The 27,487-nt window shown below is 43.2% G+C and overlaps 1 protein-coding gene across 14 annotated transcripts in view; it reads right to left on the bottom strand.

Moving 5' to 3' along the window:
* Positions 1–27,487, bottom strand: part of LOC137352421 (protein unc-13 homolog C-like) — a 612,014-nt gene that overhangs the window by 246,101 nt on the left and 338,426 nt on the right. For all 14 annotated transcript variants that reach the window (XM_068017812.1, XM_068017814.1, XM_068017821.1 and 11 more), the window contains 4 exons: positions 12,115–12,193; positions 9,261–9,332; positions 6,084–6,303; positions 2,035–2,262 (listed from right to left, as the gene is read on the bottom strand). In XM_068017812.1, coding sequence (XP_067873913.1) covers positions 2,035–2,262; positions 6,084–6,303; positions 9,261–9,332; positions 12,115–12,193 — 599 coding nt within the window. The remainder of the gene's footprint in view (positions 1–2,034; positions 2,263–6,083; positions 6,304–9,260; positions 9,333–12,114; positions 12,194–27,487) is intronic.

Below are 27,487 nucleotides of genomic sequence, written 5' to 3'. Positions count from 1 at the left end.
TGAAAGGCACAATTCAACATGGTGGCTCCTCATCAGAGCCCTTTCCTATCCTGAGTGGTGTGAAACAGGGCTGTGTTCTCGCACCCACACTTTTTGGGATTTTCTTCTCCCTGCTGCTTTCACATGCGTTCAAATCCTCTGAAGAAGGAATTTTCCTCCACACAAGATCAGGGGGCAGGTTGTTCAACCTTGCCCGTCTAAGAGCGAAGTCCAAAGTACGGAAAGTCCTCATCAGAGAACTCCTCTTTGCTGACGATGCTGCTTTAACATCTCACACTGAAGAATGCCTGCAGAGTCTCATCGACAGGTTTGCGTCTGCCTGCAATGAATTTGGCCTAACCATCAGCCTCAAGAAAACGAACATCATGGGGCAGGATGTCAGAAATGCTCCATCCATCAATATTGGCGACCACGCTCTGGAAGTGGTTCAAGAGTTCACCTACCTAGGCTCAACTATCACCAGTAACCTGTCTCTAGATGCAGAAATCAACAAGCGCATGGGTAAGGCTTCCACTGCTATGTCCAGACTGGCCAAGAGAGTGTGGGAAAATGGCGCACTGACACGGAACACAAAAGTCCGAGTGTATCAGGCCTGTGTCCTCAGTACCTTGCTCTACGGCAGCGAGGCCTGGACAACGTATGCCAGCCAAGAGCGACGTCTCAATTCATTCCATCTTCGCTGCCTTCGGAGAATACTTGGCATCAGGTGGCAGGACTATATCTCCAACACAGAAGTCCTTGAAGCGGCCAACACCCCCAGCTTATACACACTACTGAGTCAGCGGCGCTTGAGATGGCTTGGCCATGTGAGCCGCATGGAAGATGGCAGGATCCCCAAAGACACATTGTACAGCGAGCTCGCCACTGGTATCAGACCCACCGGCCGTCCATGTCTCCGTTATAAAGACGTCTGCAAACGCGACATGAAATCGTGTGACATTGATCACAAGTCGTGGGAGTCAGTTGCCAGCATTCGCCAGAGCTGGCGGGCAGCCATAAAGACAGGGCTAAATTGTGGCGAGTCGAAGAGACTTAGTAGTTGGCAGGAAAAAAGACAGAGGCGCAAGGGGAGAGCCAACTGTGCAACAGCCCCAACAAACAAATTTCTCTGCAGCACCTGTGGAAGAGCCTGTCACTCCAGAATTGGCCTTTATAGCCACTCCAGGCGCTGCATCACAAACCACTGACCACCTCCAGGCGCGTATCCATTGTCTCTCGAGATAAGGAGGCCCAAAGAAAGAAGAAAGAATTAAGGCACTGCAAATTTCCACCCATTTAAAATGGAATCACAATCTGCAGTTTTCTTGCCCAACTAGAGTGGGTAAAACGGGAAGTTCTACGTGTGATACACATTTTATTCTGATGCCTCTTACTGAAGGTTATAGGGGAGAGGAAATTTCGGGAATTTTATGAGATGTTGTACTTTGTGTCCCATAATGGTGTTGTAAAATGCTGTGGAATGGAACACTTTTCATTTCTTGCAAATTGTGTCAATCAAACATTCTCAAGTTGCAGCATGATTTAGATTATCTGTTAGGCCACCTCTGATCTGCCCCAATAACGTGCCTTAAACCCAACTTGAGAAGAGCATCGCTTAATGTGCTAATTTGACTGTCCCATTTCTCGCATAAGTCATCTTTATGGCTTCTCTAAGAAAGATCCTTTCAATTTGTGCAAAAATCGGTCTCATTTTATAGCGGGCCCTTACAATCTGACATAAAAAGGAGAATTTTTCTTCATCACTCTGATGTGAGGTAAAGTAGTTTCCTAACTTACTCCACCAGTTTTTCCATAAACGTAAGGAGTTTATGGAGGTTACTCAGCATTGAGCATACACAATTAAGGTCCAGCAGGGACAATGCAATTATTAATGTTGTAAGATGCACATGTTTTATTTAACCTGTCAAGTCTGAAAAATACCAAACCATAAATATATTCTGGACAACAGGTATAAGTGAGATTTTCTCAATGATATGGCTTATTTTTATGTAGTAAATGTAGTTGCTTAGGAAAAATATTCTATGGATATCTAACCTGTTATGTTTATCTTTGCCGACCATTTGGAAGTCCCATCCAATACACTCTGCTTCGCTGTTTTCAAATGCTGAGCATAATCTTCTTTAGACACTTGAAATTGCTCTTGGATCAGCTCAAAAATCTCTGGTTTGTTCCTCTCTCTGATTTTCATTCTTTCCTTCATAGCTGTGATGATGTTTTGTGTTTTGTCCTCGGCACCATGCTTTGAACTTTTCTCAGCTGCTCCTGAAATTAGAAATGTGAAACTGGTCAGTCATTTAGAGTTTTAAATGGGCTAGATTTGTGAAGTAAAAGCAACCCAAAGGATTTTGATGGACTGACCCTGGAGGTACAACCTGTGTTAAATAATTATATTTTCTCTGAAATTGAACTCCAGACAGCCCATCATGCAGTTCAACTGCAGTTCTAGAGAAAAATCAAAAATGTTCTGGTAAATTTTTTTTTTGAAAGTTATAAACCTTTAAAACAAACTCACTAGAAAATTAAATGCTTGAAATGTAGCATAAACTCTTTTAAACTGATGTAATCACTAGGTTTCTTGCTTTTCGTACTTTCCAGCAACATGATTAATTTTTTGACATCTTTATGATGATAAAATTCGGACCAGTCAAGGTAATGAAGTAGCTAGGTATCTCAGTTAAATGGAATAATTAGGCTTAAAAACAATATCCAAATTCTTTTGTAACCTAGTTTAAAATCCATAAACATTTCCTGACCTAACTTCGAAACTATTAACGGTTTACCTCCAATGTCTGTATGGCTCTAAGACGCATTCTTTTAATGATGCACTCAATATCTATCCCCTATCTTAAAGCTGAAAGTATACAGTAAGACAAGAGGTAATATATATTGGGTTGTAGGTGAGGGAGGAGTTGACAGAGACATGGAGGAAGAACAGGGAGAAGGTGAGATCAGGAATAATCAAGGAGGTGGATTGGGAATGAGAGTTGGATTGAGGGAAAGATTTGAGAAAGGACATAGGAATATTCATACAGGTTGGATATGAGAGTGCTGGTGTCTTGAAAAATTAGTGGGAATGCAGTCTAGAGTCTAAGAGGATTTTAGAGGCATTTGGGCTTGGGGACTGCCGGTGATAGGACACAGTGGAAGATTTGGTATGGGATTACTCACCAAATGGACTGCCCGGCTTGAGAGCATTTGGATGCGGAAAGGTGGGCATGGGGATTGTTGACTGGGAGTTATCAGAGGGTTGGAAGCACTCAAGAGGTGTCTAGAAGTTTGAAGGATTCCAGATATTAGGGAGCTGAGCAATCTTGGTGTGGGTTGGTGGGGTGGGGGTAAGGGGGTTGATGTCAGAGAGTGGTTGGGAGCACAGGAGACTTGGGTGTGGGACCAGTAGGCATGCTAGAATGTAGATCGACTGAGGGTAGATGTACTGGAGGGTACTGGATTGTGGAAACAGCGAGGGAGGAAGTTAAGATGAAGACTGGAAGCAATCAGAGGGTTTTGGAGCACTGATGTCCAAGGTGGATGTGTTGAGAGGGATGTGCAGAACTTGAGCAGAATCTAAGCTGTTATTTCCGTGCAGGATTGAGTGGTGCTACATTGTTGAGTTCCTGTCATTTGAAGGAGACAACATTGCCTGGATATGGTGGTAAAATAATGAAATGAGGCTATTATTACTGCCAAACAACCTCTCTGGCACTGAAAATTAACTTTACAAGTATGGAGTCTCATTCCTTCATATTTTGATTATTGTTGATTAAAATTTTTTTTAATATTTACTTTCTGTTCTGTCACTTGTGTCTCTTTCTCTCTTAACCCCATCTTTCTTTCCCTCTTTTTATTTTGTTTTCTGCACATGATTTTACATTGGAATAAATGCTCTAACATGGACTTCTTGGTTTAGACTCTCTGGGCTGGATTTTCAATATGGAGGCAGGAAACAGGGTCTGAAACATGCCTCCACTGGGAAGCTGATTTAGATTGCAATTTTCAACTGGGAAAGCCATTAATTGGTATGGAGATAGGTTTCCTTCCTCTTAGAGAAGTGGGATTGTGGGTCAGGACAAGTATGAGGCTCATGTAGACTCCACGGCAACCATCACAGAGGCTGCTGGTTGTCCCGAGGGAGAGATCTGTCTTCCAGAGCACCAGAGGGAAGTGAGATGTCACAGGGGATCTCAAGGCCTGGCACTAAGGTCAGGGCAGACACTCGCTTCATCAATGATCACTCATATCTAATGCTGAAGGCTGTGAGGGGGAGGAGAGTGGCAGGAGGAGGCCACCTCGTTGTGCAACAGGGCCATCTCTCGGTTCAGTGTTATCCCCTCAACCTACAATTCCTTGGCTTCTCATAGCTGTTGTTCCTCCCCTGATGAGCTATCTCCTTCTAGGGTCTCACTGTCCTCAAGGTCCATACCTCTCTGGAGGGCCATGTTACGGACAGTACAGCAGACCACCACAATAACCAAGACCCTTGCAGGAGGGTATTGGATGGTGCCACCTGACTAATCCAGGCAGCAGAATCGCATCTTCAGAAATCTGATGGCCTGCTCAGTGGTTGGCCTGCTGAGCAGGTGGAATTGGTTCTTTCACCTCTGTGCTTCTTTCTGCAGCTCCCATCGAGGGGTCAGAAGCCAACTCTTCAAGGGATTTCCCTTGTCCCCTTGGAGCCAGCCATACTCTTTGGGTGATAAAGTGAATGACCGAGGTAGCCTGGACTGATGGAGGATGAAGGAGTCATAGCAGCTGCCAGGAAAGTGAGCGCACACATGGAGGAAGCTCATTTTGTGGTTGCAGACCAGTTGGACGTTGAGGCAGTGGAAGCCCTTCCTGTTGATGGATCTCACTGGGTGCCTCGATGGTCACGTGGGCGCAAGCGATCATGCCCTGCACCTGGAGGAATCCAGCGATTGAGGCTGAACCCAATGCCCTCTGTGCCAATGCAGGCCCACCTTTGTCAAAGTGGGTGTAGTCCCTGCTCTCCTGCAAAAGGGCATCTTTGACCTGCCTGATGGCCTAATGAGCTGCGGACTGCGAGATGCCACCTAGGTTCAGAGCTGATCCTGCGATTGACCAAATTCCATAGAAGTTCAGGGTGAGGGAGACCTTGACAGCTGCAGGTAGGGGACTGCCATGGGGTCCATGACGCCTCAGGTCATTGTGGATCAGAGCACACAGGACCGTGATCATCTGCCTGGATAGGTGCAGCCTCCTACAGCACTGGTATTCTGTCATGTGCAGTTATCCGATTCTTAGGTTGTGCACCCAATGTCTTGGGTAGCGCCTTCCTCCCCTTGCAGCGTCAGACTGGCCTGTTCCCATCTGAACTCCCTCAGCTGGGCTTTATATGTTCACCAGGCCTTCCCCTGCCAACCCCAGCTGCCCCTGTGATGCCAGTCAGCTCCCATCCCTCTCCAATTTTCTGTCACTTACCAATGAGAAATTCAACTCTTCAGAAAAGCAGCTGAGCTTTATTTGCTGCCTCTGCTTTATTTCAAACAGCCCTTCCCACAGCCCTCTTGGCCCTCCACACTGTTCACATCTTCACAATCACGTCATATTCTCCCCATGGAGTCTTCCCCATTCCCAGCCTTTAAAAATTGTGAACTGCTACTGACATAGCTCTTTAATCAACTCAACAGGTATCTGACCTGTTCCCTTGCTGCCAGCATCCATTTAAAAATGGCGCTGCATTCTGGAGGTGGCGGGTCCCACTGCCGACCTCTGAGAACACAATCTTCAAAGTGCGCTAGCTCCACACCCACACACAACGGGCTTTGAAAATCCGGCCCTGTGTGTCTCAGTGAGGTATCTTCTATCTGACTGAATGAAGAATACGTTGTTTCTTGCCCTGTTCGCACAGGTCCCAGATCCCCTGTAGAGGGCTCCTGATGACTGCATGTTGCCGCTCAAAAGCTAATGAAAAGTCAGTGGACAGCTATAAGCATTATGAAAGGCGAGCGCTGTTCGTTTGCCGCTGACCACAAAATCTGGGCCAATGAACAGATTTTTTTTTTCTCATGCTTGCTCTCTCACTTGCTGAACGCAAGACACACCAATTTGTCAGCAAAAATACTCACTTTGTAAACAGTCAGCATTTAGAAGGTCTTGACACTTTTCATGGCATTTGACACCACACTCTGTACATCTCATGCCTTGCCTGGCTATGCCCCAAAGCAGCCCCTCACATTCATAGCAGTAGGTCGGAGTAGTTGCTGTCCAAACCTCAAAGTTATGTGGAGTAGTTGATGATATTGGGTAGATTAAGGCCTGTAATGTCTTCTTGTAAACATGTGATTTCTGTTGAAAGTAGGATCAAGAAATACCTGAATTTGTTATTTTAAAGCACTGCTTTAAAAGCTTTAACAAAATATGGGCAGATAAAATTTACTACAATTTTCCATGCTGTAACTGGAGGCATTAAAACCATTATTAACTAACAGTAACTAACTTGATTCTGGTTATATGTATTCTTCTGCATATTACTCTCGTCAATAGAGTCATCCTAATCTTTTCCTTTTGACTCATAGTTAAATGTGCTGTTGGAGATACATTTAGCATCCAGGCATAGTAAAATACTTCATAAAACAAACAAGTGTCAACACTGTTACCAGAGGAATATGTACAGTTTTGTACGAATAAGAACACAATACGGATTATTTCTTAGAAATACTAAATATATATAGTTAGTTAGTTACAGATACAGCACTGAAACAGGCCCTTCGGCCCACCGAGTCTGTGCTGACCATCAACCACCCATTTATACTAATCCTACACTAATTCCATATTCCTACCACATCCCCACCTGTCCCTATATTTTCCCTACCACCTACCTATACTAGGGGCAATTTATAGTGGCCAATTAACCTATCAGCCTGCAAGTCTTTGGCATGTGGGAGGAAACCCACGCAGACACAGGGAGAACTTGCAAACTCCACACAGGCAGTACCCGGAATTGAACCCGGGTCACTGGAGCTGTGAGGCTGCGGTGCTAACCACATGTAGTATGCTTGTGGCATTCAGGTTTGAATTAGTGAACTATAATTTCATTTATGCGATCAGATTTCCTGTGACAATGCTCTTGGGTAGCCTGGGTCTGAAATGCAGCTGTGAGGTTTCATTTCTAATCTAGCCTCAAGGTCACTGCACAGGTACTCTCTGTGGGAAGCCAAGTAATTGTATCTGCTTGGAATTATTGAATTAGGCGTCAGTAAATTGCATGTGAATTTAATTCTCCAGATTAGAACTAGAATAGAATGACTGGCTTTTTTTTTAAAAGTGTTTTACATTTGTAACAAAGACTGAAGTCTGGTGTGTGAAGTCTGTGAGCAATGTATCAATATTGAAAGGTATTTCATTTTTCTCTTGTATCTTATGGTCAGAAATGTGGATTGAATATTTTTGAAATGGAAACAGTCTTTAAGGAGATCATTCCAACTGAGGCTTTTAAATTTACAGTTTTCAATTAGTCTTGAGGATTCCTTTGTGTAATTTTGTGTAAAGTGATAATGAGAATAACTAACATTATGGGCGAATTTTATGCTCGCCCCCGCAGCAGGTTTGGAGGTGGGGAGAGCATATAACGGGTGGGATGGTGGTGAGGGTGGGGCAGAGCCCTGCCACATTCTTGCCTCTGCCAAAATTAAGTCCTGTGAACGGCCTTCTCGCCCTGTCACCAATTGAAACCCTTAACAGGGTAATTAAATGGTCGGTTAAGGGCCTCAATCCGCCACCACCGCAATTAGCCGAGCAGAGGGCAGCCTTGTCGCTGCACAGAGAAGCACGACAGGAAAAACAGCGCGGGTTACTTGCCAGCTCCGGGGAGCAGTCCTTCGTTAAAAGGCACTTAGTGGCTGGACGAGGGACCCGGCATCAGGAAGGGGGGGGACCTGCTGAGAGCCACCCCCCTGCCCTTGCTACTGACCCCGCTACACCCCCCCCATTCCACAAGACCCCTCCTGCCCTGACCTACCTGTGGCTCCTGGGCCTCGCGTGCGTGCTCCACCATTAGCGCTCAGTTAAAGAGCTGCCAGCCTCTGATTGGCTGGCAGCTCTCAGAGGGTGGGTCTTCCGTTGCCATGCTCCCACGGAAGGCCCACGGCTGCCCAGTTAAGTGCCTGATTGGCACTTGATTTGGAGGGCCTCTCACAGAAGAGGCGACCCCCAGCTTCTCGGCGCCGCTCCTGCCGGGTGTCGAGACTCCCATCACCCAGATAAAATCCCAGCCTATGTCTCTCATATTCCAAACATATGACATGATCATTATTTTTAGAGACAAAAATTTAATCATTCTGCGCCAAATATGCATTCTTACATTGGGTTAAGACACCGACTCACAGCATAATTCATTTAATTTGAAATCCGCTGCTGCTAGCTTAAGCTGTTATTAAACTTCATGGGATTTCAATGTTTGCTGACACTTAATGAAACTTATAAATCAGAACAGCATCCAATCATATTTTGAAGTCAGAGGCATATTTCAGAGCCCCTTATGATAGACCATTATTTAGAGGGGTGCAAACCCTCAGCATACTCTTCAGTTATCTTAAAGGATTGGTGTGCTAACCTACGAGAGGGATCAATTTAATAATGGCAACATTTTTAATAAATCCAAATTATGCTTTATTTTGATTCTTTTGTACAATATTAGTCTTTCTTAATGCATATTTTCACTTTATTTACTCTCTTTCCAAGAAATGATGTGGTGATCTTTAAATTGGAGGGTGAGATTCTGAAATATTTTGTGTAGTGTGTTTGAAGAGTCTGATAAGTTTGTGTAAATTAAGTTAGAATGTTTATTGCTATGGTTTTTAACTGGACACGAAGCATTCCCTTTTTAGAGTGACTTTTCCAGGTGTTTTGCTATTTGAATAGAACTGCTTCCATTCATATGTCTCCAATTGCATCAGCAGGAAGTCTAGTAGAAATTGCACCAACAAATATTATAAAGTCATTATAATATCACACTTGCAAGTTTTCTGTCCAAACTCCTATTGTCCTGATTCTTGGCCATGCTTTTTTGTCAATGCTTTACACTGAAAATGCCAAGTAAACATTTACACTATAACTCCTGTATGTAAACAATTGCCTGTAACAAAGCATGGTCTAGCCAGTAGGCGGTGCTTTGAAACAAGTTTCGAAAGTGTCCCTCCCAAATTCTCACCATTATGTGTATGTATATATATGTAAAAAAAACTATTTGTCAACTGACCGAGATTCATATTACAGACAAGGTACTAGTAAAGAAACATACTTACCAATTCTTCAGTGTTCACTGATGTTCTGTTGACCATGTTAAAAGATATACCTGCTTTTCGTGCAGCAAGAGTCTGTTGAGATGGGTTAAAATGCAAATAGTAAGTGATGAGAAAATTTTTTTTTAAATTTCAGGTAACTAATGGATGTATACTGGATTTTTTTGTAATTAAAAATATGTGAATTAATGCTTTTTACTCCCAAAATAAAATACCTGGAGATTGTGCTTGGTGGGACTGCAGTCAATAATTGATTTAGAACTAACACATGGTCCAAGAGTCAACTGATCCTACCAATTTAATCAAACAGATCTTATTCTATATCTGTGATAATCATAAGGAACATCTGCCTTCACCAATGAGTTTGAAGACTTTGTACTTCATCTGCTGTTGGGCCTCCGATCATGGGTATCTGTCTATGGGACGTTCATTGAGCTGGGGCTCAGAACTGTTCCCTTTCCTTCCTTTCCACAAAAGGAAGGCAAAAGGAAGTTGTAGAAATATTCCAACTTCAATACAGCATGTAAAGGCCATTATTAAAACTGAACTGTGAGGAAGTGTTTGGCAACTGTCAGCAGTGAGATGTTTGAAATCAGGAGTTCACTGTGCAGGGAATTGCAGGCATAGGCCCTTATTCCATCAGCTGATGGTACAGCACATTGCTGCATTCCTTGAGTAAGGTATTAGTTAGGAAAGCGACCTTCAACCCAAGGTTGAGTAATGCTGTTCTGTACAAGAATGCTGATATCTCTGACAGCATAAAATGCATATTTAATCTGTTCATTATTAACCCAAGGTACTATGCTCCATATATTTGGTGGTTTTAATGATCTACAGAAAGTCAGACTATAAAACAAACAGTCCTAAAGGTTTGTCGTTCAAGGACTCAAGTAAGCACACATAAAATAAGCGACGATGCACATTCTGTGTTTAGCTGAATACACAGCAACAAATAGGATTCAGATGTTTGGAAAGTTTATAGGCAAATAAAAGCTCCTGAAAACGAGACATATAAAGCACTTTTATTCAGCAATTTAAGGTCTATTTTGTGTGGTCCGAGTAAAAAGAGCTATTTAGAAGAAATCTTATTCAACACTTAATGAGACTTAGATCAGACAATTTTCCTCGTCCACCACTAGTATGCTCCCTAAACCTTGTCAAACACTGCCCCCTGTAAGTTATGCTAATGAGCTGACCTAGGAAAATTGAGTGTCAACAGCACACTTTCATTTGGCTGTAAACCCACCAGACGTGTAAACTATGCCAAAGAAAGAAAATTCAGGCTGATATGTTTTCATGTAAAACGTATAATCAGTTTATTTTGAATATTTTTATTATTCATCAAAACCTATCATATTGCACATATACAACTTTGAACAGAATTACTGTAATTCTATGGTGTGTAATTGCATGCCATAATTTGTCTGAAAGTAAGTTGGGAAATCATTGTGAAAATGAAGGTTGTGGATTCTTACACAAAAATATTGTGGAATATTTACTGAATGGCTAGAGAACACAGCTAAAAATATCAACTTGCAATAAAAGGTGCAGCTGTGTTTAAAGAAAAAATGTAACTATTACAGAATGTTTGGCATTTCATGGCAGTCAATTCATAACACAGTGGAAGAAAATACTGAAAACTTCTTTTAAAATCAAACATCAGATGTGATACCAATGAACAAAATAAAAATGATTTCGAAATTCAGCTCACTTAATCACAATCTGAATATTTAACTATTGAAATTTCACCAAGATCATGCTCGCCCCACTTGACCACCAGTGGAATAACTTAAGTACCCATCATATCAAAATAAATAACTGAATTAACCTTACTGTTTCAATGGCATCGTCAACTCAAACTACTGTCATCAGCCTCAAATGAGTGAAAGTCAGCCATTCAATCCCATTTTCAGCTAATCGAGTTCAAAAATTCGAAACATTATTCTTTGCAAAGGAAAGCAGTTCAATTTAATGAAAGAGCTATCCAATTAATCCCACAGACCTGCTCTTTTCCCCACAGCCCTCCAAATTTCAAGTGGGCACGCACCATTTTATTTTATGTTTCAAACATAAGTTATTGGGTTTTAGCAGTTATTGCAAGGTAGAGACAAATGTTCGATATATTGCCATCTGTAATTTGAAATTAATAGCATTTTTATTATGATGAGCTGCAGAAACCATTTATTTTTAAATGTAAATTATAATCCTTGTCCTGCTGAATTTTTAAAAAAGTAGTCGTTACAAATACTGTGAACAGCACTTTCAGGATAGCACACCGTATGTGATTTATATTTGGAAAGCACTTACCATAGCCTGTTTAGTCCAAGAAGCAAGTGAAATAAATTATATTTAGTTGTTAGTTTCACTGGTTCTAGTTGCAATTAAAATATCAAAGTACACTTCAGTGAATTTTTAATGCAGATATAAATTTTGCAGAGAACATGCAATAACGTTAGCAGCTACAATGCGTTACTATCAGTCATTATGTGATCAGTGTACTTATTAGGTATTCTGCAGATATAAAAATATACCAATGCATTATTCACAATGAGTTTCTAATTTCTACCAGGCCTGGGTGGAGACATAAACAGTGCCATCCTCACACATCCTCCTGTTGCTGGTTACTGAAAGACACGAGCCAAAGCCAGGCAACAAATCACACTACAGGAAATGTGGTGTGATACAGGGACATAACATAAATCTAAAAAGTGGATATTTGAAAACCACAGAAATACAACTTCATGTTCCTTCGGCTTATAAATCACTTGTCTTGAACTTAACTTGTCATCTAAGAGCAGGCAAGTCTTTTCATTTCAAATAAGAAATAATTTTCAAATAAATCCAAAATATAACTCACCAAATCCCGAACGATAGGCATCGTCTTCTTTCGCCGCAGATCTGGCATGCTGTCAATGCCATATAGCTCGCTTCCAGGCCTATAATAGATCATACAGTTTAGTAATGTGATTTACATGTTACGAATTAGAAAGCTACAGTAGTACGATTTTCAGAATATTTGATGAGCATTCCTAGTTCTTACCATCTGATTTCTTCTTAGCATTTGTAGAATTTGTTAGGTGTTAACATACGTTCCTGTTATATGTATATTGGGTGTATTGTTTTTACCAAAATATAAACAGTAATGATTGTTGGTTACTCCTAAATTTTTTGGCATTTTCTCACCAGCTGTCTCTCCTTTTCTAATCTCCTAATCTGAAGACATTGACTCGTTGTTGCATACAGGGCATTGAGCAACAGAGACTCTATAGTATCTCTCACATGCTTAACACATCGATATGTGAACCTTGACAGTGACCGTCAATGTGCTGTTGGATTGCTGGGGAACTTCCAGCAGAGGTTGTTGGATCATGGCCTGAGTGGGTAATCCAGAAATGCTAAACACAAATACAGCGAGTTGAGAGTGATAGCCCTTGATATCAAGGCTATCAAGGCTTGATATCAAGATTGAGTGTGGCATCAAGGAGCCCTAGCCAAATTGAAGTCAATGGGAATCGTGGGAAAAGTCTCCACTAGTTGTGATTGTTGGAGGCCAATCATCTGAGCCCCAGGACATCGCTGCAGGAGTTTCTCAGGGTAGTGCCCTTGGTCCAAGCATCTTCAGCTGCTTCATCAATGACCTTCCCTCCAACATAAGGTCAGAAATAGGGATGTTCACTGATGATTGTACGATGTTCAGTACCATTTGCAACTCCTCATACCTGAAGCAGGTCGTGCCCATATACAGCAAGACCTGGACAACATTCAGGCTTGAGCTGATAAGTGGCAAGTAACATTCGCACCACACAAGTGCTAGGCAATGACCATCTCCAACAAGAGAGAATCTAACCATCTGCCCTTGATATTTAATGGCATCACCACATCCCCCACTATCAACATCACGGTGGCGGCAGGCGCAGTTACCACTGACCAGAAACTGAACTGGAGCGGCCACGTAAGTGCTGTGGCTACAAGAGCAGGTCAAAGGCTGGGAATTCTGTGGAAGGTAATCCATTTCCTGACTCCCTAAAGCCTGTCCACCATCTACAAGGCACAAGTCGGGACTGTGACGCAATACTATCCATTTACCTGGATGAATGCGGCTCCAATAATGCTCAGGAAGCTTGACACCATCCAGGACAAAGCAGTCCACTTGATCGGCACCCCATACACCACCTTCAACATTCAGTCCCTCCACCACTGACGCATAGTGGCAGCAGCATATACCATATACAAGATGCACCGCAGCAACTCACCAAGGCTCCTTTGACAGCACCTTCCAAACCCACGACCTCTACCAACTAGGAGGAGAAGGGCATCAGACATGTGGGAACACCATGTTCCCCTCCAAACCGCATACCATCCAGACTTGGGACTATATCACCGTTCCTTCACTGTCGCTGGATCAAAATCCCGGAATTCCCTCCCTAACAGCACTGTGGGTGTAGCTACACCAAATGGACTGCAGTGTTCAGGAAGTCAGCTCATCACCACCTTCTCCAGGGCAATTAGGGATGGGCAACAAATGCTGGCCTTGCCAACGATGCCCACATCCCATGAACAAATAAAGAAAAAAACTGCCACTCTGGTGCAGACCAACAATTGAGTCTAAAACCTTCTTGGGCGAAATGAATTGATTAATATTTGGATGAACTGCTCAATGTTTTATATAAAATCATAGGACTGGCAAATAAGAATATATTCATGTAAAAATAGCTAGACTTTTGTTCTCAGCGGAGTAGAATTCCAGCCATGTGCATCATGGACCAGGTGGTAGCTGAAAGTATTTTACCTTCAAGTCAAAGCATTAATTACACTTACAAACCATAAGGATCTCTTCAAACAAGCTCCAAAAGACAAATCCAATCTGGATTCTTTTCATGTATTTTTGCTTTTCATCTGCCTCCCCAATATCCATTCGAATGATGCCAGATATAAAAATCATACCAAGCATAATGGATTCTTCAATATTCAACCCTTATTCACAACATAAGCATCACGTTTTCACTGCCATCACTCTGCCTTGAAAAATATTCTAAGTGTTGATCACAATCTGTATGAAGAGCAACTTCCTGCTTTCAGTCCTAAGAACACCTTTTATTAGTTTGAACCTGCATTTCCATGTCCTACTGCCACAGTTTAACATAGTGATCTGGAATTTCCTTGAAGTTGTTCCCACATCCACCACCGTAACTTTGGCAGAATGTGGAGGAAAGCCCAATTTGTGCATAAGTTAGGTCACTTTAAGCAAAGTTACAGCAGCTAAGTGAGAGCAGCTCCAAGGAAATTTCTGGATTAAATATTTCTACAACATTTCATATCTTATATACCTCATTTACCCTTGTAGGATCGCCTCTCAAAGAACGCCTTTCCAAGCTGAGAAGCCTAACTCTCTCCAGTCTTTCCTCATAAACTCAGTCTGACAACACTGTTACGCCTATATGATTTGTTGAATGATAATTTTCTTTAATCCACTGACTGGAAATTTGAATTTATATATTTTTTTATACGACATTTTTAAAAGACAAGCTGCCAGCAGAGTCATCCTTTCAGCTCAAGATGATCACCTAGTTTGCTACACTGTATCCTACATTGCAAAGGACTGTGAGGAGAGACAAAATGTCTGCTAAGTCCCTAGCAAGAACCAAGACACAAGAAGTTTAAAGGAACTACCTGTTCTCTCAGCAAGAAGAAATACTGCTAACTGCTATATTTGAAACACTGAGTGACTGTCATGTGACAAGCCCCTCCCCATCTGTGGTTTTAAGCTGGTGTTTTCTCTGCAGCAGAGGAGAAGCAACTGGACTCTGACATGAGCAGACCCTAACTGGGGGTCCCTCTCTCTCCCCATTCCAGCTTGAAAGCTTTCAAATCCTGCCTGTTGACTGACTGCCTTTGCATCCTCCGGCTACAAGCAGAAACCCCGTTGGAGGAAATCATCCGCATCGCTATCTCCAAGAAGTCCACTGAACAAGTCATCTACCTCTTCAAACTAAAAGCCTCAGGACCACCAAATTCAGCAAGAAGGCAGCCGAATCACCAAATGCCGTAGACTGTATACTTTTTTTTGGACTCTAACTCACCCAGTCTACCTATCCTCACGCTGTGACCTATTTGTGTGCATGTAAACCTCCAGAGTGTGTGAGTGAGAGTGAAAGTTGGCGCGTTATTATTTTATTAGTTCGGTTTAGGTACAATAAAGTTGATCTCTTTCTTTGTTCGGAACATAGGAACATAAGAGCAGGAGGAGGCCATTCAGCCCATCAAGCCGCCCCTGCCATTCAATAAGATCATGGCTGATCTTCCATTTCAATGCCTTTTTCCCACACTATCCTCATATCCCCTTATGTCATTTGTATTTAGAAATCTGTCAATCTCTGCTTTAAACATACCCAATGACTGAGCTTCCACAGCTCTCAGAGGTAGAGAATGCCAAAGATTCGCAACCCTCTGAGTAAAGAAATTTCTCCTCATCTCTGTCCTATGTAGCTTCCTCCTTATTTTGAAAATGTGTCCCCTGGCTCTAGACTCCCCAACCAGGGGAAACATCTTACCTGCATCTACCCTGTCTATCCCTTTAAGTATTTTGTAGGTTTCAATGAGATCACCTCTCATTCTTCGTAACTCTAGAGAATACAGGCCCAGTTTCCCCAATCTCTCTTCATAGGACAGTCCCACCATCCCGGGAACAAATCTGGTGAACCTTCCTTGAACTCCCTCTATGGCAATAATATCCTTCCTAAGGTAAGGGGACCAAAGCTACACACAATATTCCAGGTGCAGTCTAACCAAGGTTCTGTACAATTGAAGCAAGACTTCACTACTCCTGTACTCCTGTACTCAAATCCTCTTGCGATAAAGGTCAACATACCACTAGCCTTCTTAATTGCTTGCTGCACCTGCATGTTAGCTTTCAATGACTTATTGACAAGGACACCCAGGTCCCTTTGTACATCTAAACTTTCTAATCTCGAACCATTTAAGAAATACTCTGCACATCTATTCCTCCTACCAAAGTGGATAACTTCACATTTTTCCACATTATATTCTATTCCATTCTTGCCCACTCACTAAGTCTGTCCAAATCCCCTGTTAACTGAAGAAAACCTGTCTGATTACTTACTAGCTATGATCATAACAAGAACCAAACACCTACTGAATTAGCCAGTACATTCACTTTAAAGAAGAATTAAACCTGTTGTGGTCAGACAAGGAGAGGGAAAAGAGGGAAGCCCTTCGACCCCTCCTCACTTGACCATAACAACACTAAGGGTCATCCACATGGCTGTTCTCTCTCCAGCACTTGGTTTCCCCTGTTTCTCAGCAAACTGGACCAGACTCCACATAATACTCAAGGTGCAGTCTGACTAGAGCACTGTACAGTTTGATCACAATTTCCTCTAATTTGTATTCTACTGTTTTGGCTATGTAGTTCAACATTCTATTGGCTTAGTTGATTACTGTTCTGCATTGGTTGTACATATTGAGTGTTCAGTCAACTCAGAGTCCTAGCTCCCTTTCAACTTCATCCTTAGTTATTTCAACAGCACTCATGTGGCAAATGGTGGGGGTCGTGACGCCGGCCCAGAGATTCTAGAGGAACCCCGCCTCGCCAGTTCCGAGGGTCCCCCGGCAGCATTTAATGGCGCTCAGGCAGTTAGCTGCCTGGCGCCGGGGTTCCCGTCCCTTTAAGGATGAGAATCCCCCCTCTAAGAGCTACCGACCAATCAGAGGGCTGGCAAATCAGCAGTCCCAGCAGTGGCACTGGGAGTGGTGGCCACTCCTGGTACTGCAGTAGGCCCAGGACCAGGAGCAGTCATGGTGCCTCAGACTGCAGGTAAGTCAGGCAGGCCGCAATGAGGGGTGGGGCATGGATGGTTATTGAGGGCAGGGGAGTCCTCAGCCTTCCCCGCCCTGACAAAATTGAATGACGTCGGGAAGGCACTCCACCTCTTGCCTTCCCTCGCTATTTTGTGGGCCCACCCCTACCTCCCTGCCTGTCCCAAGAGGGCTGGTAAAATTCAGCCCACAAAGTGCATAAATTGTCCAATTTTCCATCCTATATGCTGTGCTTTACACTGGTCTGCAGTAAATCTAAATCCAACATTGTTCGGCCCATTCCCATATTGTTTAATTTATTTTATAGCTTTTGTGCTCCTGCCCTCAATTTCATTGTACCTCCTAGTTTGGTATCATTTGCAAATTTGACCAATTTGCATTGAGTTTCTGTTTCCAAGTCAATGATGTAAATTAGAAGTAGCAATGGTCTCAACACAGAGCCCTGGGGAACCCTACAGTACTTCCCGCCACCCCCACATTACTCCTCTGACTAGTACTTGTTTTATACCCTGCTGCTAATTTTCCATTACCACATTTTACTCCGTATCTCACAGGCTTGAGTTTAAATAGTAGCCTTTTGTTTAGAACTTTGAGATGCCAGCTTAAAGGACACATTGTGGGATTTAACATAGTTTACTTGGGTTGATATTTTCTCAAAGAAATCATAGAAGTTAGTCAGGCAGGATCTTTCCTGTTGAAAGTAGGATTGACAACTATTTATTAAGTTGTTGTTGTACAGATGAGCCAAAAATTTACCCCTGATTATATTGATTCCATTATTTTACAGAAAAATGAAATAAGATGAATGGGTTTGTAATTGCTGCTTTGTTATCCTTTTTAAAGATGGCACTACATTAGCCCATTTCCAATCTCCTCACTTGTGGCTATTGACTCTGCTAAACATGCTGACATGTGATGAAAGGTCACTGACCTGAAATGTTAACTCTGTTTCTCTCTCCACAGATGCTGCCAGACCCGCTCAGTATTTCCAGCATTTCTTGTTTTTATTTCAGATTTTCAAAATCGGCAGTATTTTGATTTTATATTATTATTATGTTGACATTTATCTTGTCCATCATACTTTGCTCAGGAAGGTTCTGTAACTTTTTCCAAACATAATAGCTTCGCTGTTGCATTCTTGTTCAATCTGTCATATATTTCTGCTCTACAGAACAGGGCCCTTTCCATCACGGAGAGAGTTTCCCTTGTCTAAAATGTAATCTTAGTTGCTTGTGGATAATACAGCGCTGCAGTTAGAAAATAGACATGCAATCTTGAAATGTTTAAGATATTGGAATGACTAGGGAGATCCTAGGTAGCTATTAACTGTAAGAAAATTAGAACTATGATAATAAATCCTAAATAACTATTTAATATACAAAGGCACATGTTCTTGACTGGGGCAGAGATTGCATCATATAGAAGGTAAGTGGATTAACAGGTCACAAACACATGGTCCATGTGACCTCCTGAATTGGTTTCTATCACATGAGGGAGATGGAGAGAAATTTTCCAGAAGTTTTACTTTCCCTTATTTGCCCTGTTTTCTTTTTTTGCCTCTCCCTGGGGAATAAATGGCTGCTGCCGTAGGTGGGGGTGGGAGGGGCAATGGGGATAGGAACTGTCTAGTCATGATTTTTAAAAATTCATTCCTGGGATGTGAGCATCGCTGGCAAGGTCAGCATTTGTTGCCCATCCCTAACTGCCCTTGAGAAGGTGGTGGTGAGCCGCGTTCTTGAACTGCTGCAGTTCTTGTGGTTCCTAACCCTTCCTGAAAGCACCGTGGGAGCTCCAGGATTTTGACCCAGTGACAGTGAAGGAATGGCGATATAGTTCCAAGTCAGAATGGTGTGTGACTTAGAGCAGAACTTGCAAGTGGTGGTGTTCCCATACATCTGCTGCCCTTGTCCTTCTAGGTCAGGGGTCTGCAATCTGCAGCTCCAGAGCTGCATGTGGTTCATTAAGGACTCATCTGCGGCTCCCAATCTTGATTGGTCGAACCCATTTTGATGGTAATTAAATGGCTTGTTTTGATTCTTTTACATTTTTATTAACATTGTACTTGTCAGAAAGTATTATTCAATTAACAACTTTTTTGTAAAAACCTTTCAAATGTTGTTGAAATGTGTCTTAACTTGTTTTTCATTATTATTGTCATTTGAGGAACAGCATTGCAGCTCTTAAGATACTGGATTTTTGACCATTTAAAAAACAAACTCTTCTTGTTGTTAAGGTTGCCGACCCCCTTGTTCTAAGCGGTGGAGGTCGCGGGTTTGGAAGGTGGTGCCAAAGGATGCATGGCGAGTTGCTGCAGTGCATCTTGTATACGGTACACACTGTTGCTACTGTGTGCCAGTGATGGAGGGAGTGAATGTTTAATGTGGTAGATGGGGTGCCGATCAAGCGGGCTGCTCTATCCTGGATGGTATTGAACTTCATGAGTGCTGTTGGAGCTGCAATCATCCAGATAAGTGGAGAGTATTCCATCGCATGCCTTATCTGTGCCTTGTACATGGTGGACAGACTTGGGGAGTCAGGAGGCAAATTACTCGCTGCAAAATTCCCAGCCTCTGACCTGACGGTGGCCACTGTATTCATATGACTGGTCCAGTTAAGTTTCTGATCAACGGTAACCCCCAGAACGCTGATGCTGGGGGATTCAGCAATGGTAATGCCATTGAATATCAAGCAAATATGGTTAGATACTTTCTTGTTGGAGATGGTCATTGCCTGGCACTTGTGTGGCATGAATGTTAGGATGTGTGTGGGACAGGCTTGATGAACCAACTGGTCTTCTCCTGCCCAACATTTTCACATGTTTGTAAGCACATTTTCTGGACAAAACATTAGATTGATTGTTCTTGTTTCAAGCTGTTTCTGGACAAAATAAATGAAGCGCTCAAAAGACACTATAACCAGCATCGGTGAAATTGATGTGAATGCAAATGGTTAGTGGCTTACACTTTTTGGATGATAGAAGTGAATTCTCCTTTTAAATGTGGACATTTTAAGTGGTGGAGACTGTATAAGCATATTCCTTTACAAACTTGTGAGGATTTAGATCTCGCATTGAAAACAATTCTGCTTGGTAAATATGCTTCCTTTCAATGGAAAATATGGGTTGAAATATTCTGTTGTTTCCAGCTGTCAAATTCTATGAACGTTTCTTGAAAGGTTTCTAAAGTCCACAAGTTATTTTCAATAAAACCAACTTTTTTTGAACAACCATTGTCAAACCCTACATTAAGCTTTCCAAGTGAGATGTCAGCATCAAAGATCATTCAACACTCGAAAATAAAATCAGTGTGGGTTAAAGTTATTAAGGCTTCCCAGAAATTTGGATTAACATCTTCTGTCAATACTTTTAAATTTTGTTTCTTTTAATATTTCAAAACTAACCTACTTTTGCAACGCCAAATGGCAATCGTTGGATGCAAACAATGCAGTTTGAATATTCAGAATGTTGTTCTATAGTTTTCAACAACAATTTTTATTATTACATCTTAAGAACAAAAAGGTGTCAAATTGGACCCACTTGTCTATATGTCTGATGACAGCAATTAGCTGTTTCCAAATAAGGTGATCTTCTTTCCATCATCACCTGGTTTTGAGGTGCTACGAGTGCCTTTTTGCCTCCAAAATGGCATCCACAGCATACACACACGACTGGTGCGAGCCGCAACAAATGCCATTTTGGTGTGGGTGTTAGCATGTTCACCATCTACCAGATGGATGCAGAGTAGACAGATAGTGATGTTGATCAATATATAACACTGATTTGCTGCCATTTTGGATCTCAGCACTCAGCTAGTGACCTCTCTTAACCTCACGTAGCTGAACATGCTTCAGCAGCAGGAAGGACACCCCATCAGTGCCATTTAAAGGGATCATCAACTACTTTCAGGTTAATCGCTGAGTTCGACTGGCTGTTTTTGCAATTGTAGCAGTGTTTGGTGGTATCTAGAGTTGATTAAAGTTGCTGAAGTCTACACCATGTTGTGATGCACATGCTCAACAAATTTGTCCTGACGTCAAGACTTCTGCACAAACCACTTGCTCCCAGACATGGGTGCGGTAGTTTGCATCCCCCTTGGAATACAGCATCACTGGGAGAATGAGCAGAGGCAGCAGAGGACAGGACAGGGTTAGGGTTAGGGTTGGAAGGTGGAGGAGCTGGAGTGGGCGAAGGGCTTTCAGCAGGAGGCCATATCTACCCAGAATATCCAGAGAACAATTCTCTTACATGGAGGAACCATGTGTCAGATGTTTCCACTTCACTAAAGACATTCACACTGAAATCTGTCTCCTTCTACATTCGTAACTGCAGCCACAGATTAGGATGAGAATGGCATTGCCACTGTCTGTGAAAGTGACCGTGGTCATGAACTTTTATGCCTTTGGCTCCTTTGAGGCTGGAGTAAGCGATATTTGCAATATCTCCCAGGTCGCTGTCCATTGTTGCACAAGGGAGGTCAGGGAGGCTCTGTATTCCAAGAGAGCTGAATATTTTTCATTCTCTGTTACCGTGGAGATGCAGGCGGAGCAAACACGTAGCTTTGCACAGATTGCAGGCTTCCCCATGGTGCAAGGTGCCATTGATTGCAGGCGCCTCATGTCAATTCTGAGCAACCAAAAGGGGATTCCATTCCCTCAATGTCCAGCTGGTGTGTGACCATAGGCAGAGAATCATGCAGGTCAATGCCCAGTATCCTGGCAGCAGTCATGATGCCTTCATTCTGCAGCAGTCCACTGTGCAATTTGCATTTAAGCTGCCACGACAAACCAGAGGTTGGCCACTGGGCGACAAGGGCTATCCTTTGGCGAAGGCTCATGGCTCTGATGTGCAATCTGTGCACAAGTGGGCAGCATGCATATTATGAAAGCCATGTTGCTATATGAAATGTGATAAAGCAGACCTTTGGAGTGCTTAAATAAGGCTTCCTGCTCTGGAGAAGCCCTGCAGCAGAACACGTCAAGATTTGTGGAGGTCTTCTGAATGTTGCATAACCTCACCATCATGAGGATATAGTCCTTACCAGCAGCCGATGAGGAGGATGGATACTTTCTGACCGAGCTGTCCGTGATTGCGTCATCCATCTGCAGTGCCTGTAATCACAATCATAATTCCCCATTCACCAACAGTCCCGCACCTTACCTTCCCTCTATCACTGACCATTACAGCGTCGGCCTGGCCACAATCCTGAAATAAAACCCACCATAAAATAAACTTTCCAAACCAAATTGATAAATCAAACTATGCCATATTGCATACAATCATTGACTAATCACACTGTGCACTCCTTTAATGCCTGTCTTCCATTTGCTTTTTCCTGTGCTTGTCCAGTGGCTGCTGCATGACTGGTGGAATGCTGCTAACTTTCAGTGTGGGAGATTACAGATGGCCTTGGAGGACAACGTCGAGCAGCTCTGGCACTAGAAGGCCCAGCTTCAGACTGCACCATCTCAGTATGGGTGGCAGCAGTCCGGGCTGTCTGTCTGACGGGCAACAGCAAGGGCACTGGTAGAGTGGCAGTGGTGGGTGGAAGAATGCTGCCATCCTGATAGAGAACAGCAGGTTCGTGCTCCATGGAGCCATTGGCATTGCCCAGGATGGCACCTCAGCAATCCTAGTAATCTGCTGGAGGACAGATTGCTGAACTGCTGTTTGATCCTGCAAGCCCCTTTGAACACTGGTATCCACAGCCATGATGGTAGTAGTCTGAGCTTACATGGCAGCAAGCTGACCTTGCATGACTTCAGTCTGAGTTTCCACTGCAGCACCCAGACATTGGGTGGCTTCTGCTTGTGCTGCAATGGAAGCTGAGACATTGGGCACCAGACGCTGTGTCATGGTTGGGTCCACAAGTCGGCTAATGAAGTGACCACTTCCATCCGGGAAAGGATGGGCTCCAAGCTCTGTGCAAAGTCCTATGCCAAGTTAGTGCTGGACTCCTCCATGCTCCTTGACATTGACTGCAGGCTTTCTGGCAGGCCTGCCATGGCACCAAGCATTTCAGCGTACATACCCATCAGCCTTCTTCTGTAAGTTGCCCCATCAAAGTCCTCATCTGGTGCTCTGCAGCAGAGCTCGTTTGCGACCTCGCTCTCCAGCCAATTGGCACCTGCACTACCCTATCCCCTACCCTGGCCGCAGTGTACTCATGCCTAGATCTCATCACATGCAGATACTGCCTCTAATCTAAGCGCTAAAGTGTGTGCCGTGCCAATAGCGAGCTGGAGACTGCAAGTGTGAGAGCGAGTGGCAGTGCTTCTTCTTTATCACTGTCTTCCTGCTCTTCCACTACTGCAGTTCTTGGGGTCTGAAAGGAGAAGTGCACAAGGGCTGCATGAGGGGAGGGGAGGGGTGCAAAGCAAGAGGTGCATTCTTACAGCATCTGCAACTGAAAAGACTGTGTGCTGAGGGAGAAGTGGGATGCAAGAATGATGACTAGGTATGAGGATACCATTATCTTCACTGGATACTGCCCACTCTGCCACTGGTCATGGCCTCAGCAAAGGCCACTCCAAAGATAGTGACCATTGGAGTAAAGACATGCGCCAGCTTGTCCTGCAAGAGACAGGGAAGTGTGTTACTGCAATTTGATTGAGTGATGAGGCCATCATGGTTGAATAGCTGGCAGTATGTGCAACCTGTGAGATATGTGAGACTTGCAGCAATGCTCAGTGCCTAAGTGAAGCACGTGAATGTTAAATATGAGTCCTGATTGATGGAGACTGTTGGTAGGTGAGTGTTTTTTTTAATTCGTTTTGGGATGTGGGCATCGCTGGCAAGACCAGCATTTATTGCCCATCCCTAAGTGCCCTTGAGAAGGGTGTGGTGCACTAAGCAGTGTCTAAGGTTGGTAATGCAGTTGGTTAGATATGGTATTTGAAGATGCATTCGGTGCCCTTGACCACTCGAGTGAGGTCATTGAACTTCTGATAGCACTGCATCCAGGTCCTTGGGGTTTGACTCCTGGCATTGACCTCCACAACTATCTGGTCCCTCTTCCTTTGCAAGAGGACGTCCTGTGGATAGATGACATCTCTTCTCTCCACCTCCTGCACTAAGACCTCCAGTGCAGCGTCGGAAATTCTTGGGAGCCTGTTCTCTGCCATTTTGTGCCATCATTATGTGTTCCCCAGTCAACATCACTTTTAGAATGACTTCCAGCACCTGCTCAGTCACAATGCGTCACTCCTTTAAGAGGTGCAGACTAACTTTAACTCGTGTTCATGCCGCATGATTTTGTACCCCCTGCTTAGGCATGCAGCTATTCAAATGGACACTTAATGTTGGCTGCAGGCGACAATGATTAAAGTTAGCAGGTAGCACATTGTCTGCTACTGCATGCATCAGAAGCAATGGGCATCTGGTGATCCTGTATCATGATCCCCACGCCCATTTATGGGCCTTGTCCAATTTTGCGGCAATAGAAACAGGCGGAGGCCATTCCACCCTTAAATATGTTCCGCCATTCGATTAGATCACGGCTGATCTGCACCTCAACTCCATTTACCTGCCTTTGATTCATATCACTTGATGCTTTACCTCACAAAAACCGAGTGAATTCTATCTTGAAAGTTTCATTGACCAAGCATCCACAGCTTTTTGGGGGAGCAAATTCCAGATTTCCACTAGATTTGATGTCAAAAGGTGTTTCCTGATTTTTACTCCTAAAAGGCCTCACTCTAATTTTAAGATTGAGGCCCCTTGTTCTGGATTCCCCATACAAGGGAACAGTTCCTCCAAATCTATCGAATCTAATCCTTTATCCTTTTAAACACCTTTATGAGATCAGCCCCTCAACCTTCCTGTCCTTATCATTTAACTCTTTAAACCCCGGAATCATTCTGTACTCCTTCCAAGTTCAAGATACATCTTCCCTAAGATTCAGTATCCTAAAGTGAATGCAGCACTCCAAAGGGGTCTGTCCAAGACTCTGTACAACTGAAGGATCACTTTTTGACTGCTGAATTTCAAGCTCCTTGAGATAAAGGCCAACATTCCGTTAGCCTTGCCAATTGCTTTCTGTATCTATGTTAGTGACTTCTATGCACGGACACCTGAATCCTTTTGCTCTTCCACAGTTCCAGGTCTCTGACTGTTAAGAAAATTGTTTTCGATTTGTGTTTCTCAAATCCAAAGTTTCCCATATTGGACTGCATCTGCCACAGGTTTGCTCACTCAGTTGGTCCTCATCACTTTGATCAGGCAACCATGCTCATTTTCACTGTCCAACAATTTAACAAGTATAAATGGAACATATACATAATTAAAAAAAACATAGTTAGCAAATACCTAAACCTCTAATTAGAATAGGAAATGAGCTGCATTATGTTGAAAAAAAAATTTAAACTGCTGCAATTTTTTTAGAACAAAGTTGCAACCATAACAATCATGAAGACCAAGGGAACTAATAACCACAATGAATAAAAATTCACCAATGTTTCACAATCCAGCATCTGGAAAAATGACAAAAGAAAGTTAAATCCCACAGATCCCAGAAGAATTGAGCATTGGTTTAAAGGCTATTTCTATTGATGCAGTTCTAAGACAGATACTGCTCAAAAGTGTTTCATGGTCCGCACAAAGTATTGTCTTGTTTACACAAAATGTACAGCATGGGACAAAATTATCAGTCACTTGGACACATGTGGATTAATTAAGGAAAGCCAGCATAGATTCGTTAAGGGAAAATCATGTTTAATTAATTTGATTGAATTTTTCAATGAAGTAACAGAGAGGGTTGCTGAGGGTAATGCAGTTGATGCAGTGTACGTGGACTTCCAAAAGGCATTTGTTAAAGTGCCACAAAATAGGCTTGTCAGCAGAATTGAAGCCATGGAATAATAGGGATAATGGCAGCATGGATACAAAGTTGGCTGAATGACAGGAAACAGAGAGTAGTGGTAAATAGTTGTTTTTCAGACTGGAGGAAGGTACATAGTGGGGTTCCCCAGGGGTCAGTATTAGGACCACTCCTTTTCTTAATCTATATGAATGACCTAGACTTGAGTGTGCAGGGCACACTTTCAAAATTTGCAGATGAGACAACAGTGGGGATGATAGTGATAGACCTCAAAGAGGACAGACAGGCTGGTGGAATGGGTGGACACATGGCAGATGAAATTTAATGCAGAAAAATGTGAAGTGATCCATTTTGGTAGGAAGAATGAGGAAAGGCAATATAACAACTAATATTTCCATAGTGCCTTTAACATAATAAAACCTCCCAAGGCGCTTCATAGGTGCATTATAAAACAAGATATGACATCAAGCCACAAAAGGAGATATTAGGTCAGGGGATCAAACGTTGGTGGTTGATGGTTTGTGGTGTAGGGAGGGAATTCCAGATCTTGGGGCCTGGGCAACTGAAGGCATGGCCACCAATGGTGGAGTGATTAAAATCAGGGATAAACAAGAGGCCAGAATTAGAGGAGCGCAGATATCTTGGAGGGTTGTGGGGTTGGAGGAGATTACAGAGATAGGGAGGAGCGAGACCATCAAGGGATTTGAAACAAGGATAAGAATTTAAATATCAATACATTGCTTGACCAGGAGCCAATGTATTGATGTACCAGCAAGCACAGAGGTGATAGGAGAACGGGACGTGGTGCAAGTTAAGACATGGGCAGCAGAGTTTTGGATGATCTCAAGTTTGCGGAGAGTAGAATGTGGGAGACCAGCCAGGACTGTGCTGGAATAGTCAAGTCTAGAGGTAACGAAGACATGATGAGGGTTTCAGCGGCAGATGAATCGAGACAGGGACAAAGTCCGGCGATGTTATGGAGGTGGAATTAGGCGGTCTTAAGTGATGGCACAAGTATGAGGTTGGAAGTTCATCTTGAGGTCAAATGTGACATCAAGGTTGTGAACACTCTGGCTTAATCTCAGACTGTTGTCGGGGAGGGGGGAATGGAATCAGTAGTTAGGAAATGGATTTGGAGTGGGGACTGAAAACAATGGCTTCAGCCTTCCTAATAGGTGAGGTGAAAGTGACTGCCCTTGACATCCAGGCAGCATTTGACCAAGTATGGCATCAAGGAGCCCTAGCAAAACTGAGGTCAATGCGAATCAGGGGGAAAACCCTCCGCTGGTTGGAGTCAGACCTAGCGCAACGGAAGATGGTTGTGGTTGTTGGAGGTCAATCATCTGAGCTCCAGGACATCACTGCAGGAGTTCCTCAGGCTAGTGTCCTAGGCTCAACCATCTTCAGTTGCTTCATCAATGACCTTCCTTCAATCATAAGGTCAGAAGTGGGGATGTTCGCTGATGATTGCACAATGTTCAGCACCATTCGTGACTCCTCAGATACTGAAGCAGTCAGTGTAGAAATGCAGCAAGGCTTGGACAATATCCAGGCTTGGACTGATAAGTGGCAAGTAACATA

This window comes from Heterodontus francisci, chromosome 38, assembly GCF_036365525.1.
Source record: "Heterodontus francisci isolate sHetFra1 chromosome 38, sHetFra1.hap1, whole genome shotgun sequence".
Taxonomy (NCBI): domain Eukaryota; kingdom Metazoa; phylum Chordata; class Chondrichthyes; order Heterodontiformes; family Heterodontidae; genus Heterodontus; species Heterodontus francisci.
The sequence above is the reverse complement of the archived record's forward strand: the minus strand, read 5'-3'. Positions and strand labels throughout refer to the sequence as shown.